The 15156-nt window shown below is 38.9% G+C and overlaps 1 protein-coding gene across 6 annotated transcripts in view; it reads right to left on the bottom strand.

Moving 5' to 3' along the window:
* The window catches only part of DYM (dymeclin), a 385106-nt gene that overhangs the window by 162005 nt on the left and 207945 nt on the right, over nt 1-15156 (bottom strand). For 3 of the 6 annotated variants that reach the window (XM_070452575.1, XM_070452578.1, XM_070452576.1), the window contains exon 14: nt 7349-7513. The exons of the other annotated variants lie outside the window; for them this stretch is intronic. In XM_070452575.1, the coding sequence (XP_070308676.1) occupies nt 7349-7513 (165 nt within the window). The remainder of the gene's footprint in view (nt 1-7348; nt 7514-15156) is intronic. 6 annotated transcript variants of the gene reach the window in all.

Genomic DNA, 15156 nt, shown 5'->3' with positions numbered 1-15156 from the left:
GCAGTAGGGACACAAAAGAAGGCAGATACTACTTACCTTTTGGATACAGAAACGAAATGAACAGAGGATGGATGTAGGAGGTGAGGGAATGAAAATGTCGAAGATTTTCATGGGAAGGACATAAGTAACTTGGTGGATGGAGATATGACTTACTGAGATGGAAGAGACTAAAAGAAAAAGTTAATGGAGAAAGGTTAAGTTCACCTGGGAGATGGGCCTGTGAGAGGTGCGAGTGGTGATGATGACATGAAGACGGCTGCCAGCATGGGACCAGAGCTCAGCATTGCAGCTGGCGTTGTCAACTGGCACTTGGATGGCATGGAAAGTCATATTAGTAGAAATAGATTAAAGTGCCTAAGGTAAGAGTTTAAGCTGAAAAGACAGGAGGACTTTAGTGGTCAAACTTTTAGGAATTCTAGTATTTTCAAAAAGAGCCTAAAAAGAAATAGCAAAATGGTGGGAAGACAGCCCAGAGTATGCAGTCACAATGTGAAGAAAAGGGTGTAGGGCAAAGCTCTGAAAACGAGTAAAGGTGGCTGCTAGATTTGTCAAGCTGTGCCCTCTTCTCTCCTCTGGAGTGCATGGCAGTGATTCATTCTTTATAAATCTTGAGATGAAAAAAGAAAACCCCAAATCCCCAGATCAGAAAACGGTACTAATTTAGAAAAGTGATTTTTAAAAATTTTAACTATTGCTCATTCCTCTCTAGTTTCCTAATCTGAATTTACCTATTCTATTTTCATTTATACGGCATTGAGAATTAAAGTAGTAGATCTTAAGACTGAACACTGCAATACAGAAAATGGGATATGCTTGATGACAAGATCAAGTAGTGAATATGTAATTCAAAAGGAAACCGTAATGGTTTAAGTGGGATAATACATTTCATTCATGCCACAGAAGTAGCACAAAAATCAATACAGCACATAGCCACAACAGAATTATTAAGACAGTATCAGATGCATGAAAAATTATGACTACAGTTTCAAATATTTATTCATTACAGACTTAGTGAGCAGCATACACGATGCTAAGACTGTTCCAGTGATTTTAAAAAACTCTTTTGAGGAAACTCATTAGAATATTATCTTAGATTTAGATTGAAGATGAGTCCTTTCAAAGCAATAAAAAGGCACCAGATGTGATTTTTTAAACCACAATATAAAAGACATACTGAATGGGGAAAAGCATTCCTAAATTTGAAAGTGCTACAGGCTAGAGAAATGACGTAATGTTGTGCTTAGAATTATAAACCCATTCTCAAAAAGGAAACAAACAACAAAAAAAGAATGAAAATTCTAACATAAGTCACAGGAGAAATTTTCTGTGATCAGATCAGGAACTCCTATCTATTCCCATAATTTACACTGCAGCTCACTGTCAATTAATAAAAGGATATTATATATGTAGGGAGGGAGGAGAAAAGCCAAAGACACAGATTTTACTTGAGGCAGTAGTGAGAAGCACAGAAAAGAGAGGCAATTTAAATTTGCATATTTTTTAAATGCCTAAAAAAATAAGCTTAGTTTTAAAAGAATGTCGTGTATATTTTACTAATGTTCCACAACTATTTTTATACATTATCTAGTTTTTGTCCATGTGTATATAATTTTATACAATTGTGTTTACAGCAACACATAACTTTATATATTTTTTAAACTTAACATTATATCAGATCATGTCCATATTTCTAACTCATTTTTCCTTATAATATTTTTAATCCTGCAAAATATTCCACTGGGTTGACAGGACAGAGTTCACTTGTAGTCACTAGCGATTAATTACAATTCTCAAATATCCACTCAGATTTCTCAATTTGATTTCTACAGAAGTCAACTCTCAAGTCAGTAATCTGAGGGTTGATCTCAGTGCTAAGAGGACAAACAGAAGAAGCTACCAGGTATGAAAAGCTTATAGCTTCACAAGGTTTGACTCAGAGAAAGACAGGAAAAAATCAACACACTAAAGTAAGAACAAATGTAAAGCCCTGAAATTAGGTTAAAAAAAATCAAATGTGCAACACGTCTAAGGAGATGTGTGCTCATGTGAAAAAGATCTGGAAATTTCACATAAGCTTAGGTGTGCCTGCTTTAAAAAGTCAGTATAGTCTGTCTTAGCACAAATTAACAGAGTATAATTTATAACTATAATTTAGCTTGTAATTTATATAGTTTTCATTTACAAAGGTCAAAATTATGAAGTACAACTGAAATGTTACATCCAATTCTGGATACCAATTTTTTTTAAAGCTTTTAATTTTATACTGGAGTAGAGCCAATTAATGGAGAAGGAAATGGCAGCCCAGCCCAGTGTTCTTGCCTGGAGAATCCCAGGGACGGGGGAGCCTCGTGGGCTGCCGTCTATGGGGTCGCACAGAGTCGGACACGACTGAAGCGACTTAGCAGCAACAGCAGCAGCAGAGCCAATTAGCGATGTTGTGACAGTTTCAGGCGGACAGCAGAGGGACTCAGCCATACACATGCATGTATCCATTCTCCCTCAAATGCCGCTCCCATCCAGGCTCCACCCTGAGCAGCGGGGCAGAGTTCCCTGTGCTGTACAACAGGACCTGGTGGTTACTGGACACCAATTCCTGCGATAGTTGTTGGTGAGTATAATTATCCAGAAAGAGAAAAAGAAGGCTGAATAATCTAAACATCATTTGTCTCAGTAATGGTTACCATAACCAAGCTATTTAAGATACAGAAAAAACAATACGGGGAATCATGACAGATGTTTTTAAAAACCAGAAGGGCTCTGATAAGCAGCAAAGTATTTCTCTCAAGCAGAGCCAGATCAACATATGAATGTTATTGGCAGGCAGACTTCACCTATGACAATCTTTCTAACAACAAAAGAGCAAGAACTCTACCACTTCCTGAGATGGGAAGCATCCAGAAGTTACCTCTCAAGGATGCTATAAAAAGAAGTCATACACTGGAAATACGTTTACAGTAGAAAGACTGAAATTTCTATCTCAGCAATCTGTGTATAAATTCTTAAAGAGATGGGAATACCAGACCACCTTACCTGTCTCCTGAGAAACCTGTGTGTAGGTCAAGAAGCAACAGTTAGAACCAGACATAGAACAACTGACTGGTTCAAAATTGGGAAAGGAGTACAACAAGGCTGTGTATTGTCACACTGCTTATTTAACTTCTATGCAGAGTACATTAGCGCAACACCTGGCTGGATGAATCACAAGCCAGAATCAAGATTGCTGGGAGAAGTATCAGCAACTTCAGATATGCAGATGATACCACTCTAAAGGCAGAAAGTGAAAAGGAACTAAAGAGCCTCTTGATGAAGGTGAACAAGGAGAGTGAAAAAGCTGGTCTAAAACTCAACATTAAAAAAACTGAGATTATGGTATCTAGTCATGTTACTTCATGGCAAATAGGAGGGGGAAAAGTGGAAGCAGTGACAAATTTTATTTTCTTGGGCTCCAAAACCACTGTGGACGGTGACTGCAGCCATGAAATTAAAAGATGCTTGCTTCTTGGAAGAAAAGCTATGACAAACCCAGACAGCATATTAAAAAAGCAAAGACATCACTGCTGATGAACGTCTATATAGTCTTACGTATACTGTCTGTATAGTCCTATGGTGTTTCAAGTCATCCTGCACAGATGTGAGAGCTGGACCATAAAAAAGGCTGAGCTCACGCCGAAGAACTGATGCCTTCAAATTGTGGTGCTGGAGAAGACTCTTGAGAGTCCCTTGGACTGCAAGCAGATCAAATCAGTCAATCCTGAAGGAAAACAATCCTGAATATTCATCAGAAGGACTGATGCTGAAGTGCCAATATTTTGGCCACCTGATGCGAAGAGCTGATTCATCAGAAAAGACCCTGATAGTGGGAAAGATTGAAGGTAAGAGGAGAAGGGGGTGGCAGAGGATGAGATGGTTAGCATCACCGAATCAATCGGTATGAATCTGAGCAAATTCCAGGAGATAGTAAAGGACAGGGGAGCCTGGCATGCTGCAGTCCATGGAGTTACAAAGAGTTGGACATGACTTAGCGACTGAACAACAGCAAAAAAAGTTCCTTCTTAAGGAACTGGCTTATACTTCTTTCTAGGAACTGAATTATATTTTAAACATTCTGCATAACCAAAAGTTGAGGTTGTGAAGGAATTCTGTGACTGCTTTTCTCAGACATTGGGCTTAGTTTGTCCTTCCATACAACGTAATTCTGTTGAAAGAAATATCTTTCAAATGCAGGGACTAGATCTCATCTGATCACATGTCACTGTATGTGCAGGATGTTCAACACTTGCAGATAGATGAACACGCCACAAAGGTGGTCAGATATCTCCTTTTATGCGAATTCTGCCCCCATTCTGAGCTCTGTCCTGAATCGAAGTGTTTCCTGTCCACTGCCTCAGCCTCCAAGGGCTGGGGTCGGATAAAGCCAGCAGGGGAGGAGGAGGAGCCCACGTCCCTAACCTCTGCACTTCTCTGCTGTTCATGAAAACTGGACAGGGCCAGGCAGAATTTGGAGGCCAAGAGACATGCACACACTTCTGATGCAAATGCTGTTATGAGATGAGAGGTCAGGGCAGTCAGAGTTGTAAGTGGGCAGCATTTCAAAAATGCTGTAAGTTTTGCTGGCATCAGAATCTTTTCTTAATCAGGCCTACCAGGGCCTGACATTTCTTTACCAATGTGTTCTAAAGGCTTTTCAGTCCTGATGAGGATGTTGGACTGAAAAACATTCCCTCCGGGGGGTTAATACGTTACATCGCTGCTAAGAGTTCAGAACAACCTCCTGAGGATGAGAAATGACCTGGAGTGGTGATAGGCTGGGGGTAAGAGGGCGAAGGGTGCCTTTGAGCAAAAGGAAAATGGGAAAGAAATGCTACAGTGACTCAGAAACTGAGCATGGATTTAACTTGGCCAGGAATCAGGTGAAGGGGGCTCGAGAACACACGCTGCTTTCTTCAACCATGTAGGATCTTCATCTTTCCCCTTCTCAACTGTTCTCTTTTCTTCCTGCCTACCCTGATTTCCTGGTCCTTCTCCTTCCATTTCCTTTTATCTTCCCAGTTGACCATGCACTTCTCTCTCCCGTCTGTTCCTGCAAAGTGAGGGGAGAGACTCCAGAGTACCGGGGTATGCTGTCACATGTGGCAGATGGTTTGGCAGATATTTGGAGTGAGTAGATGATATTACTGCTGCAACTGATATTAATGAACAACACACCAGGCATGGGGTGCTATAAGATGTACAATAAGGAGTTAAGATTCGGTGTCTATACCCCCATGAAACTCACAGTCTGGTACGACAGACATGATGAACAAGAAGACACACAGGAAAAACAGAAGAAGCATAGTGTGGTGGTAACTTTATGTGCCAACCTGGCTAGGCTACAGTGCCCAGCTGTTTGGTCAAACATGTATTTAGACATTGCTGTGAAGGTATCTGGGTGTGTGATTAACATTTATTATCAGTTGCCTTTAAGGAAAGCAGATGATCCTCAATAATCTGGGTGAAGGCCTTCACAACAAAAACTGAGGCTTCCTGAGGAAGAAGGAATTCTGCCTCAAGACTACAACATAAAAATCCTGCCTGAGTTTCCAGCCTGCTGGCCTGCCCTGTGGATTTAGCAATTAAGATGGCAACATCAATATGTGAATTTCTGCCCATCCTACTGCAGACTTACCCCCAAAATCACCAAAGCCAATTCCCTAAAATAAATCTCCATCTCTCCCTCTATATACACACACATACATACTCACACTCTCACATACAGCCTCTATCAGTTCTGTTTCTCTGAAGAACCCTGACTAGTACACTAGCAAATAAGGACAAGGTCAATCATGCTGCTCAATTCAGAGGTGGAGTGATTAGTAGCTGCTCTCTCCCTTCCTTGAAATCAGATACGTTCTGTCTCCAGGTCCAAAGAGTATTCACTTACCTGATGCTCACTCACCTTATGTAAGTCAGTTGAAAGTCACTGGATTTAGTAAATTCTCCTCTCTTATATATTTAAGAGCTAAACTGTTATTTCCACTTGCTTTTCGACCCCTGATTTTTTTCATTTCTTAAAAATGTCATCACTGATTCCATAAGAGTCTGACCAACATCACTGAGTGAGTGAAAGTTGCTCAGTCGTGTCCAACTCTTTGCGACCCCATGGACTATACAGTCCATGGAATTCTCAAGGCCAGAATACTGGAGTGGGTAACCTTTCCCTTCTCCAGGGGTTTTCCCAACCCAGGGATTGAACCCAGGTCTCCAACATTGCAGGCGGATTCTTTACCAGCTGAGCCATGAGGTAAATAAACCGCCTACCGTGGGGGAGACCTGGATTTGATCTCTGGGTTGGGAATATGGGAGTCTAAAATGTTTCTGCTGCCAAGAAAAGGCTGTCACCTTAGATGCCACACTGTCCTCAATTCCTAATAATCAGAGTGTTTTCACTTAGATATATACTGAATATTTTGAATCCTATACATCTTCACCTGAAAAGCTCTATGTTAATTTTAAAAACCTGTTCTTTTCTAGAGGATGGTCATGGAATTTTTACTTTCTTCCTCAAATCAACTGGCAGTGAAGACACTGCCTTGACACACCATACTTGGCTAACAGTACACAATGCTGATCTGCATCATCTCTGACTTACAGAAAGTGTCAAAAATGTCAAGTGCAAGTACAAAGCAGTAATGTCATACTACCCCTTTACTAAACAGCGGGCACTGATTTTCTCTGACGCGTGACATTGATGGCTTGTCTCTTTCTTACTACTCCCATCCATCATTACGTTTAATATAGATTCATCTATGATACATGTAATTTGCTGATTTTATAACCCCTCTATATGTAAATAAAATGAGTAAGAAATACAAAATTCCAGTGAATAGTTTCTACCTTCTTATAAAATCAAACCTGCTTAGCTGAACGTATGTCTATCAAAATATACGTGAAGCCCCACAGCCAACTTTCAGCTTACAAGCAGAGTAAGAAAGAGAACTCAAAATACATATGTAATTAATAGTTACTGTAGTCTATTTCATACATAAACCAGAAAGAGCATCTCAACTATTATAAGTTAAAAGATTCCCAAATGAAGCAAAGTAGAGAAAAGTTCTGTTGAGTTTACCTAACAACTATGTGGTTAAAAACTTTTCTCTCTCCCAAGAAATGTAACAAAGTACTTAAGACATTTATTTTTTAAAAAACCCCAAAATGTCAGCCATTCTTTTAAAGAATTTAGTATCACTTCAAATATATATTTCCTCCTTAATTCTTTAATTGACATGTATCCCATTAAAGCATGCAATTATCAGTCATCTACAGCATACAGCATGCACCATGCAATAAGTGGACAGCAGAGGTTAATAACCTGGAAGCATAGGATCTGAGAATGTGAGAGCAAGTTAAAGACAAGAGTTCCTCTCCATTGTCACTGAGGGTCGAGAAGCAATGCTGAAGCGTAGAACAGTGAGAGTGGGGGAAATACAGTTTGTCCAACACATAAACATATCTCCGCAAGTGGCGGCAGGTATAACTGAAAGACAAGGGTAAAAGGAGAAAAACAGAAAGAGTTTTCCTTTGAAAAAATAAATCATTCTTAATGACCTCAAAGCTTTCTGTGTGTTTTTACTAAATGGCGCCCAAGAAAAAACAACTTTTAAAAGAGAATATTAAAAAGGTAACAAAAGAAAACGAACAACCGAGTTTAAAAAAAAAAAAAGGACAAAAGACCTAAGCAGACACCTCACCAGAGAAGATATACAGAAGGCAAATAAGCATAAGAAATGATGCTCTACATCATATGTTATGAAGGAAATACAAATTAAAATGAGATACTGCTACACACCTATCAGAATGGCCAATCCAGAATACTGACACCACCAAATGCTGACGAGGATGTGGAGTAACAGAAATTCCCACTTATTGCTGAGAGTAATGCAAAATGGTACAGTCATTTTGGAAGAATGTTTTAGATTTCTTACAAAACTAAACATGTTCTTACCATATAACCCAGCAACCATGCTTACCCAATGAGCTTGTTTACCCAAATGAGCTGAAAATATATGTTCACATGAACACCTGCACATGTATGTTCATACCGGCTTTTTTCATCATTGCTAAAACTTGGAAATCACTAAGATGTCCTTCAGTAGGTAAAAGGATAAATAAATGGTGGTAAATCAGAGTGGAATGTTATTCAGCACTAAAAAGAAATGCGCTATCAAGTCATGAAAAGACATGAAGAAAACGTAACATGTAATACTGAGTGAAAGAAGCCAATTTGAAAAGGCTATATAATGTATGATTTCAATTCTATGATACTCTGGAAGAAGAAAAACCACGGAAACAGTTAAAAAAGAAAAAAAAAGTCAGTGGTTGCCAGGGGCTGGGGGGGAGGAAGGGACTGGCAGGCAGTGCACAGAGGATTTTCAGGGCAGTGCAACTATTGTGTATGATACCATAACGGCGGATACATGATATTCTATACATGTATCCAGATCCACAGAATGCAAAACACCATGGGTGAAACCTCATGTAAACTATGCAGTTTGGGTGATGACATGTCAAAGTAGGTTTACCAGTTGTAACAAACGTGTCACCTCCAGGGCAGAGTGCTGATACTGGGGGAGGCCAAGTGAGAGGAGACAGAAAGTGTGGTGGGGATTCTCTGTACTACCTGCTCAGTTGTGCGAGGAACCTAAAACTGTTCTTAAAGAAAAAGTTTATTTAAAAGGAAAATAATGGGATATACTGACAGAGGGAAAAGTCTAAAAATATGGCGTCATTAGTTAACTATATAAAATTTGTCTTGGTAGACCAAAGTGGAGAAGGCAATGGCAACCCACTCCAGTATATCTTGCCCGGGAAATCCTATGGATGGAGGAGCCTGGTAGGTTACAGTCCATGGGGTCGCTAAGACTCGGACACAACTGAGAGATTTCACTTTCACTTTTCACTTTCATGCACTGCAGGAGGAAATGGCAACCCACTCCAGTATTCTTGCCTGGAGAATCCTGGGGACGGGAGCCTGGTGGGCTGCCGTCTATGGGGTCACACAGAGTCAGACACGACTAATGTGACTTAGCAGCAGCAGCAGCAGAGCAAAATAATGTGAGATATTTGCTCTTTGCAGTATTACAAATACAGTCCTGGAAGACAGGCAAGACTACTACAGCAATGTGGAAGATACCATGGTAGAGGAATACTGAAGTAGGAGTCAGAAAACTTAGAAATCTAGATTCAGCCCAACCACTGGCAGCTTTATAACAGTTGGTACTTGATCTTATCTAAGCCTCAATTGCACAACTGCAACATGAAAGTAAAAAGTTTCAGTTATTCCAAAACCCTGAAGTGGTATTATAAAAAGGTAAAAATAATTTAATATTATTATTGTCAGAGCAATTTCATTTGTGTCACATTTTAATTACTTAAAAATAACAATTTTGAAAGAGAAAAATATCAAATCAATTTGACAATGTCAATTAACCAAACAGTAAACACATCAATTGATATGCCTAGACTATATTTGTCTTTGAGAACCATGTATGAAAAACCATACCAAAAGTATATCAAGTTCCTAAGAAGGCAGCAAGTAATCTTTTTTTTTCCATTTATTTTTATTAGTTGGAGGCTAATTACTTTACATCATTGCAGTGGTTTTTGTCATACATTGAAATGAATTAGCCATGGATTTACATGCATTCCCCATCTTTAAAGTGTGGTAGAACTGAAAATAAAACTAAGAGATGGAAAGATTAGAAATAGGCAACCTTGTCACAAATGGACAATCCAATCATCCATTCAACCAAGTAATGAATCAATCAAGTAAATCAGCTACATGGTGTCTACAGAATACCATCTACTGCATGTAGCAACAGTGCTGGACACTGAAGACAGGATGAGGAGGAAAATACAATTCTCACCCATATATACAGCTTACAAGATAGAGAGAAAGACAGATGTTAGACAATAACAAAATTCCACCAAAATCTAACAATTTCAAACTTCAAAGTGCAATAAGCACTCTAAAGGAAAAGTATAGAATGCTTCAAGAAGAATAAAATGGAGATCTTGAGATCTGGAGGCTGAGGAAGGGCTTTTACAAAGTGAATTTTAAGCTGACATCTTAAAGAAGTATTCAAGTTAGCTAAATTAACAGTGTGGGCTAGGGAGGGGGACATGATTCAATTAAAAATCTATTACAAGCAATACATGACTGTGGTTTAAAAAAAAGTGACTTCAAAATTAAAAAGCCTTCCTCTATTAAAAAAAAATCATTTAAAAAATACCATGATTCTATCACAATGATATGAAAAAATGATGAAATAGTCAAAATAAAGTTATACACAAATATGTATGAAGAAATCTTTAAAATGATAGTAAAGACTACACATGGACATCACTAGATGGTCAATACCAAAACGAGATTGATTATATTCTTTGCAGCCAAAGACGGAGCAGCTCTATATAGTCAGCAAAAATAAGACTGGGAGCTGACTGTGGCTCACATCATGAACTCCTTATTGCCAAATTCAGACTTAAATTGAAGAAAGCAGGGAAAACCACTTTTCAGGTATGACCTAAATCAAATCCCTTACAATTATACAGTGGAAGTGACAAACAGATTCCAGGGATTACATCTGATAGACAGAGTGCCTGAAGAACTATGGAAGAGGTTCCTGACACTGTACAGGAGACAGGGATCAAGACCATCCCCAAAAAGAAAAGGAAAAAAGGCAAAACGGTTGTCTGAGGAGGCGTTATAAAAAGATGAGAAAAGCAGAGAAGAGAAAGGCCAGAAAAGGAAAGATATAACCATGTGAATGCAGAGTTTCAAAGAATAGCAAGGAGAGATAAGAAAGCCTTCCTCAGTGATCAAAGCAAAGAAATAGAGGAAAACAATAAAATGGGAAAGATTAGAGATCTCTTCAAGAAAATTAGAGATACCAAGGGAACGTATCATGCAAAGATGTGCACAATAAAGGACAAAAATGGTATGGACCTAACAGAAGCAGAAGGTATGAAGAAGAGGTGGCAAGAATACATAGAAGAACTGTACAAAAAAGATCTTCATGATCCAGATAACCACAATGGTGTGATCACTCATCTAGAGCCAGACATCTTGGAATGTGAAGTCAAGTGGGCCTTAGGAACCATCACTACGAATAAAGCTAGTGGAGGTGATGGAATTCCAGTTGAGCTATTTCAAATCCTAAAAGATGATGCTGTGAAAGTGCTGCACTCAATATGCCGGTAAATTTAGAAAACTCAGCAGTGGCCACAGGACTGGAAAAGGTCAGTTTTCATTCCAATCCCAAAGAAGGCAATGCCAAAGAATGTTCAAACTACTGCACAATTGCACTCATCTCACACGCTAGTAAAGTAATGCTCAAAATTCTCCAAGCCAGGCTTCAACAGTACCTGAACCATGTACTTCCAGATGTTCAAGCTGGTTTTAGAAAAGGCAGAGGAACCAGAGATCAAATAGCCAACATCCGTTGGATCATCGAAAAAGCTAGAGAGTGCCAGAAAAACATCTTCTTTCTGCTTTATTGACTATGCCAAAGCCTTTGACTGTGTGGACCACAACAAACTGTGGAAAATTCTTAGAGATGGGAATACCAGACCACCTGACCTGCCTCCTGAGAAATCTGTATGCAGGTCAGGAAGCAACAGTAAGAACTGGACATGGAACAACAGACTGGTTCCAAATAGGAAAAGGAGTATGTCAGGCTATATATAGCCACCCTGCTTATTTAACTTATATGCAGAGTACATCATGAGAAACACTGGGCTGGATGAAGCACAAGCTGGAATCAAGATATTGCAGGGAGAAATATCAATAACCTCAGATACGCAGATGACACCACCCTTATGGCAGAAAGCAAAGAAGAACTAAAGAGTCTCTTGATGAAAGTGAAAGAGGAGAGTGAAAAATTTGACTTCAAACTCAGTATTCAGAAAACAAAGATCATGGCATCCGGCTCCATCACTTCATGGCAAACAGATGGGGAAACAGCAGAAACAGTGACAGACTTTATTTTCCTGGGCTCCAAAATCACTGCAGATGATGACTACAGCCATGTAATTAAAAGATGCTTCCTACCTAGATGCCCATCAGCAGACGAATGGATAAGGAAGCTGTGGTACATATACACAATGGAATATTACTCAGCCACTAAAAAGAATTCATTTGAATCAACTCCAATGAGATGGATGAAACTGGAGCCCATTATACAGAGTGAAGTAAGCCAGAAAGATAAAGACCAATACAGTATACTAATGCATATATATGGAATTTAAAAAGATGGTAAAGATAGCCTTATATGCAAAACAGAAAAAGAGACACATGTACAGAACAGACTTTTAGACTCTGTGGGAGAAGGCGAGGGTGGGATGTTCAGAGAGAACAGCATTGAAACAAATATACTTTCAAGGGTAAAACAGATCACCAGTCCAGGTTGGATGCATGAGACAGGTGTTCAGGGCTGGTGCACTGGGAAGACCAAGAGGGATGGGGAGAGAGGACGGAGGGGGGATTGGGATGGGGAGCACATGTAAATCCAAGGCTGATTCATGTCAATGTATGGCAAAAATCACTACAATGTTGTAAAGTAATTAGCCTCCAATGAATAAAAATAAATGGAAAAAAGAAAAAAAAAATGCTTCCTCCTTGGTAGAAAAGCTATGACCAACCAAGACAGCATATTAAAAAGCAGAGATATTACTTTGCCAACAAAGGTCTGTCTAGTCAATGCTATGGTTTTTCCAGCAGTCACATATGGATGTGAGAGCTGGATGATAAAGAAAGCTGAGCGCTGAAGAACTGATGCATTTGAACTGTGATGCTGGAGAAGACTCTTGAGAGTCCCTTGGACTGCAAGGAAATCAAACCAGTCCATCCTAAAGGAAATCAGTCCTGAATATTCATTGGAAGGACTGATGCTGAAGCTGAAACTCCAATTCTTTGGCCACCTGATTGGAAGAACTGACTCACTGGAAAAGACCCTGATGCTGGGAAAGATTGAAGGTGGGAGGAAAAGGGGACTACAGAGGATGAGATGGTTGGATGGCATCACTGGCTTGATGGACATGAGTTTGAGCAATCTTTGGGAACTGGTGATGGACAGGGAAGCCTGGCGTGCTGCAGTCCATGGGGTCCCAAAGAGTCGGACATGACTGAGCGACTGAACTGACTAACTGAAGAATGGATTTCACTTCTATGTGAAAATAAAAGAAAAAACAATCAAAGCCCATAGATACAGAGGCAGGGGTTGCCAGAGGCAGGGGTTGGGGTGTGGGGTAAAATGGTGAAGGTGGTCCAAAGGTACAAACTTCTAGTTATTAAAATACATGTCATACATGAAGATGTAACGTACAGCATTGCGACTAAAGCTAATAATACTGTATCGCGTATATGCTCTCTTGACACAGATACAAAGAGAGTACATCTTAAAATAAAAGTTCTCACTTAGAAGAAAAAAAATCTGTGATTATGTATGATGACAAATGCTAACTAGACTTACTGTGGTTTTTAGACATATTATTATTTTTCAATGTACACAAATAGCAGATCATTACGCTGTACAGTTGAAACTTTCCCTGGTGACTCAGTGGTAAAGAATCTGCCTTCCAATGCAGGAGATTTGGGTTCAATCCCTGGGTCAGGAAGATCCCCTGGAGAAGGAAATGGCTACCCACTTCAGTATTCTTGACTGGGAAATCTCACAGACAGAGGAGCATGGCGTGCTACAGTCCATGAAGTCACAGAGTGTCAAGACATGAGACTTAGTGACTAAACAACAATAACATCTGAAATAAATAATGTTATATGTCAATTACACCCCAATAAAAAATAAGACATTTAGAAAATTTTAAAATAAAATAGTAGTAAGGAAAAATTTTAGACTCGATAAAATGGAAAAAATATTTTTATACAGGAAACTCTAGGATTGTAAAGTTATCAAATGTTCATGTTATTCTAAAAATTAATAAGCTCACAAATATCAGTAAGATTTTTTTAGAAACTAGACAATACTAAGGCTCATGTAGAAAATTAAACATTTAAGAAGGGCCAGGAAATCCTTAAGATGGAACCAGCTCTACCACCTATTAAAATACACTCTAAAGCAACACTGTCAGAAAGTCTGGTACAGTGCCTGATTAGACAAAACACCAGAATAGACTCAGATAGGACAGGAATCTAGTATAAGATAAAGGTGGCACTTTAAAACAGAAAACCAGGTAAGTTATTCACTAAAAGATATTGGGATAACTGGGTAGATAACTAGAAAAAAAAATACAGCTGACTCTCTACCTTGCTTCTTAAAATAAATCCCAAGTTGGTCAAAGACTTGAAGGAAAAATAATGCTACAAAAAAGTTCAAAAATAAACCACACACCTGAGAATCATTTAAAAATAAAAGACTCATAAATTTGGCCACAAAAAATGGAAAATATGAATGGAGGAGACAATCAGTTTTCACCTGTATCATCTTTTGTACTATTGGAACTTTCTGCCATTTTCACGTATCAAGGAAATAAAGAATTAATTTTTTAAAATTTAAAGGGGCACATGAGCAACACTTTGATCAGAGGGAATATCCTAAAGCAGGGCAATCTAGGCACATGAACAAACCTCAGAACAGGCCTGAGAAATTCAGTACGGTGGTTGTAACAGTGAATAAATAGTCAAAGGTAAGGCACGTGTATGCAGGGGCTTGTGGGCTGTGTTAACAAATTTATCCTATCAAGGAAAATTAAGGAAGGGATTGAGTAGGGGAGCCACCAGGTCTGGTTTACTTTTTTTTTTTTAATTTTTATTTTATTTTATTTTTTTTTATAGTGCAATAACTTTATTTTTTTTTTCCATTTATTTTTATTAGTTGGAGGCTAATTACTTTACAACATTGCAGTGGTTTTTGTCATACATTGAAATGAATTAGCCATGGATTTACATGTATTCCCCATCCCGGTCCCCCCTCCCACCTCCCTCTTTTTTTAATGATACATTTCTGCAATGCAAGGATAAAAACTAGAGAAGGGCAAAAGTTGAAAGATAAAACTAGACTCGGGCAAGAGTAGAAAAACAAAGACCAGTGAGAAGCTACTGCAACAGTGTTAGGCAAATACTGCTGATGGCTTAGAGCACGGGTTGGGCAGAGAAAAACCAGTAAA

This window comes from Odocoileus virginianus, chromosome 22, assembly GCF_023699985.2.
Source record: "Odocoileus virginianus isolate 20LAN1187 ecotype Illinois chromosome 22, Ovbor_1.2, whole genome shotgun sequence".
In the NCBI taxonomy this organism is placed as follows: Eukaryota; Metazoa; Chordata; class Mammalia; order Artiodactyla; family Cervidae; genus Odocoileus; species Odocoileus virginianus.
This window is presented reverse-complemented; position numbering and strand designations above follow the sequence as displayed.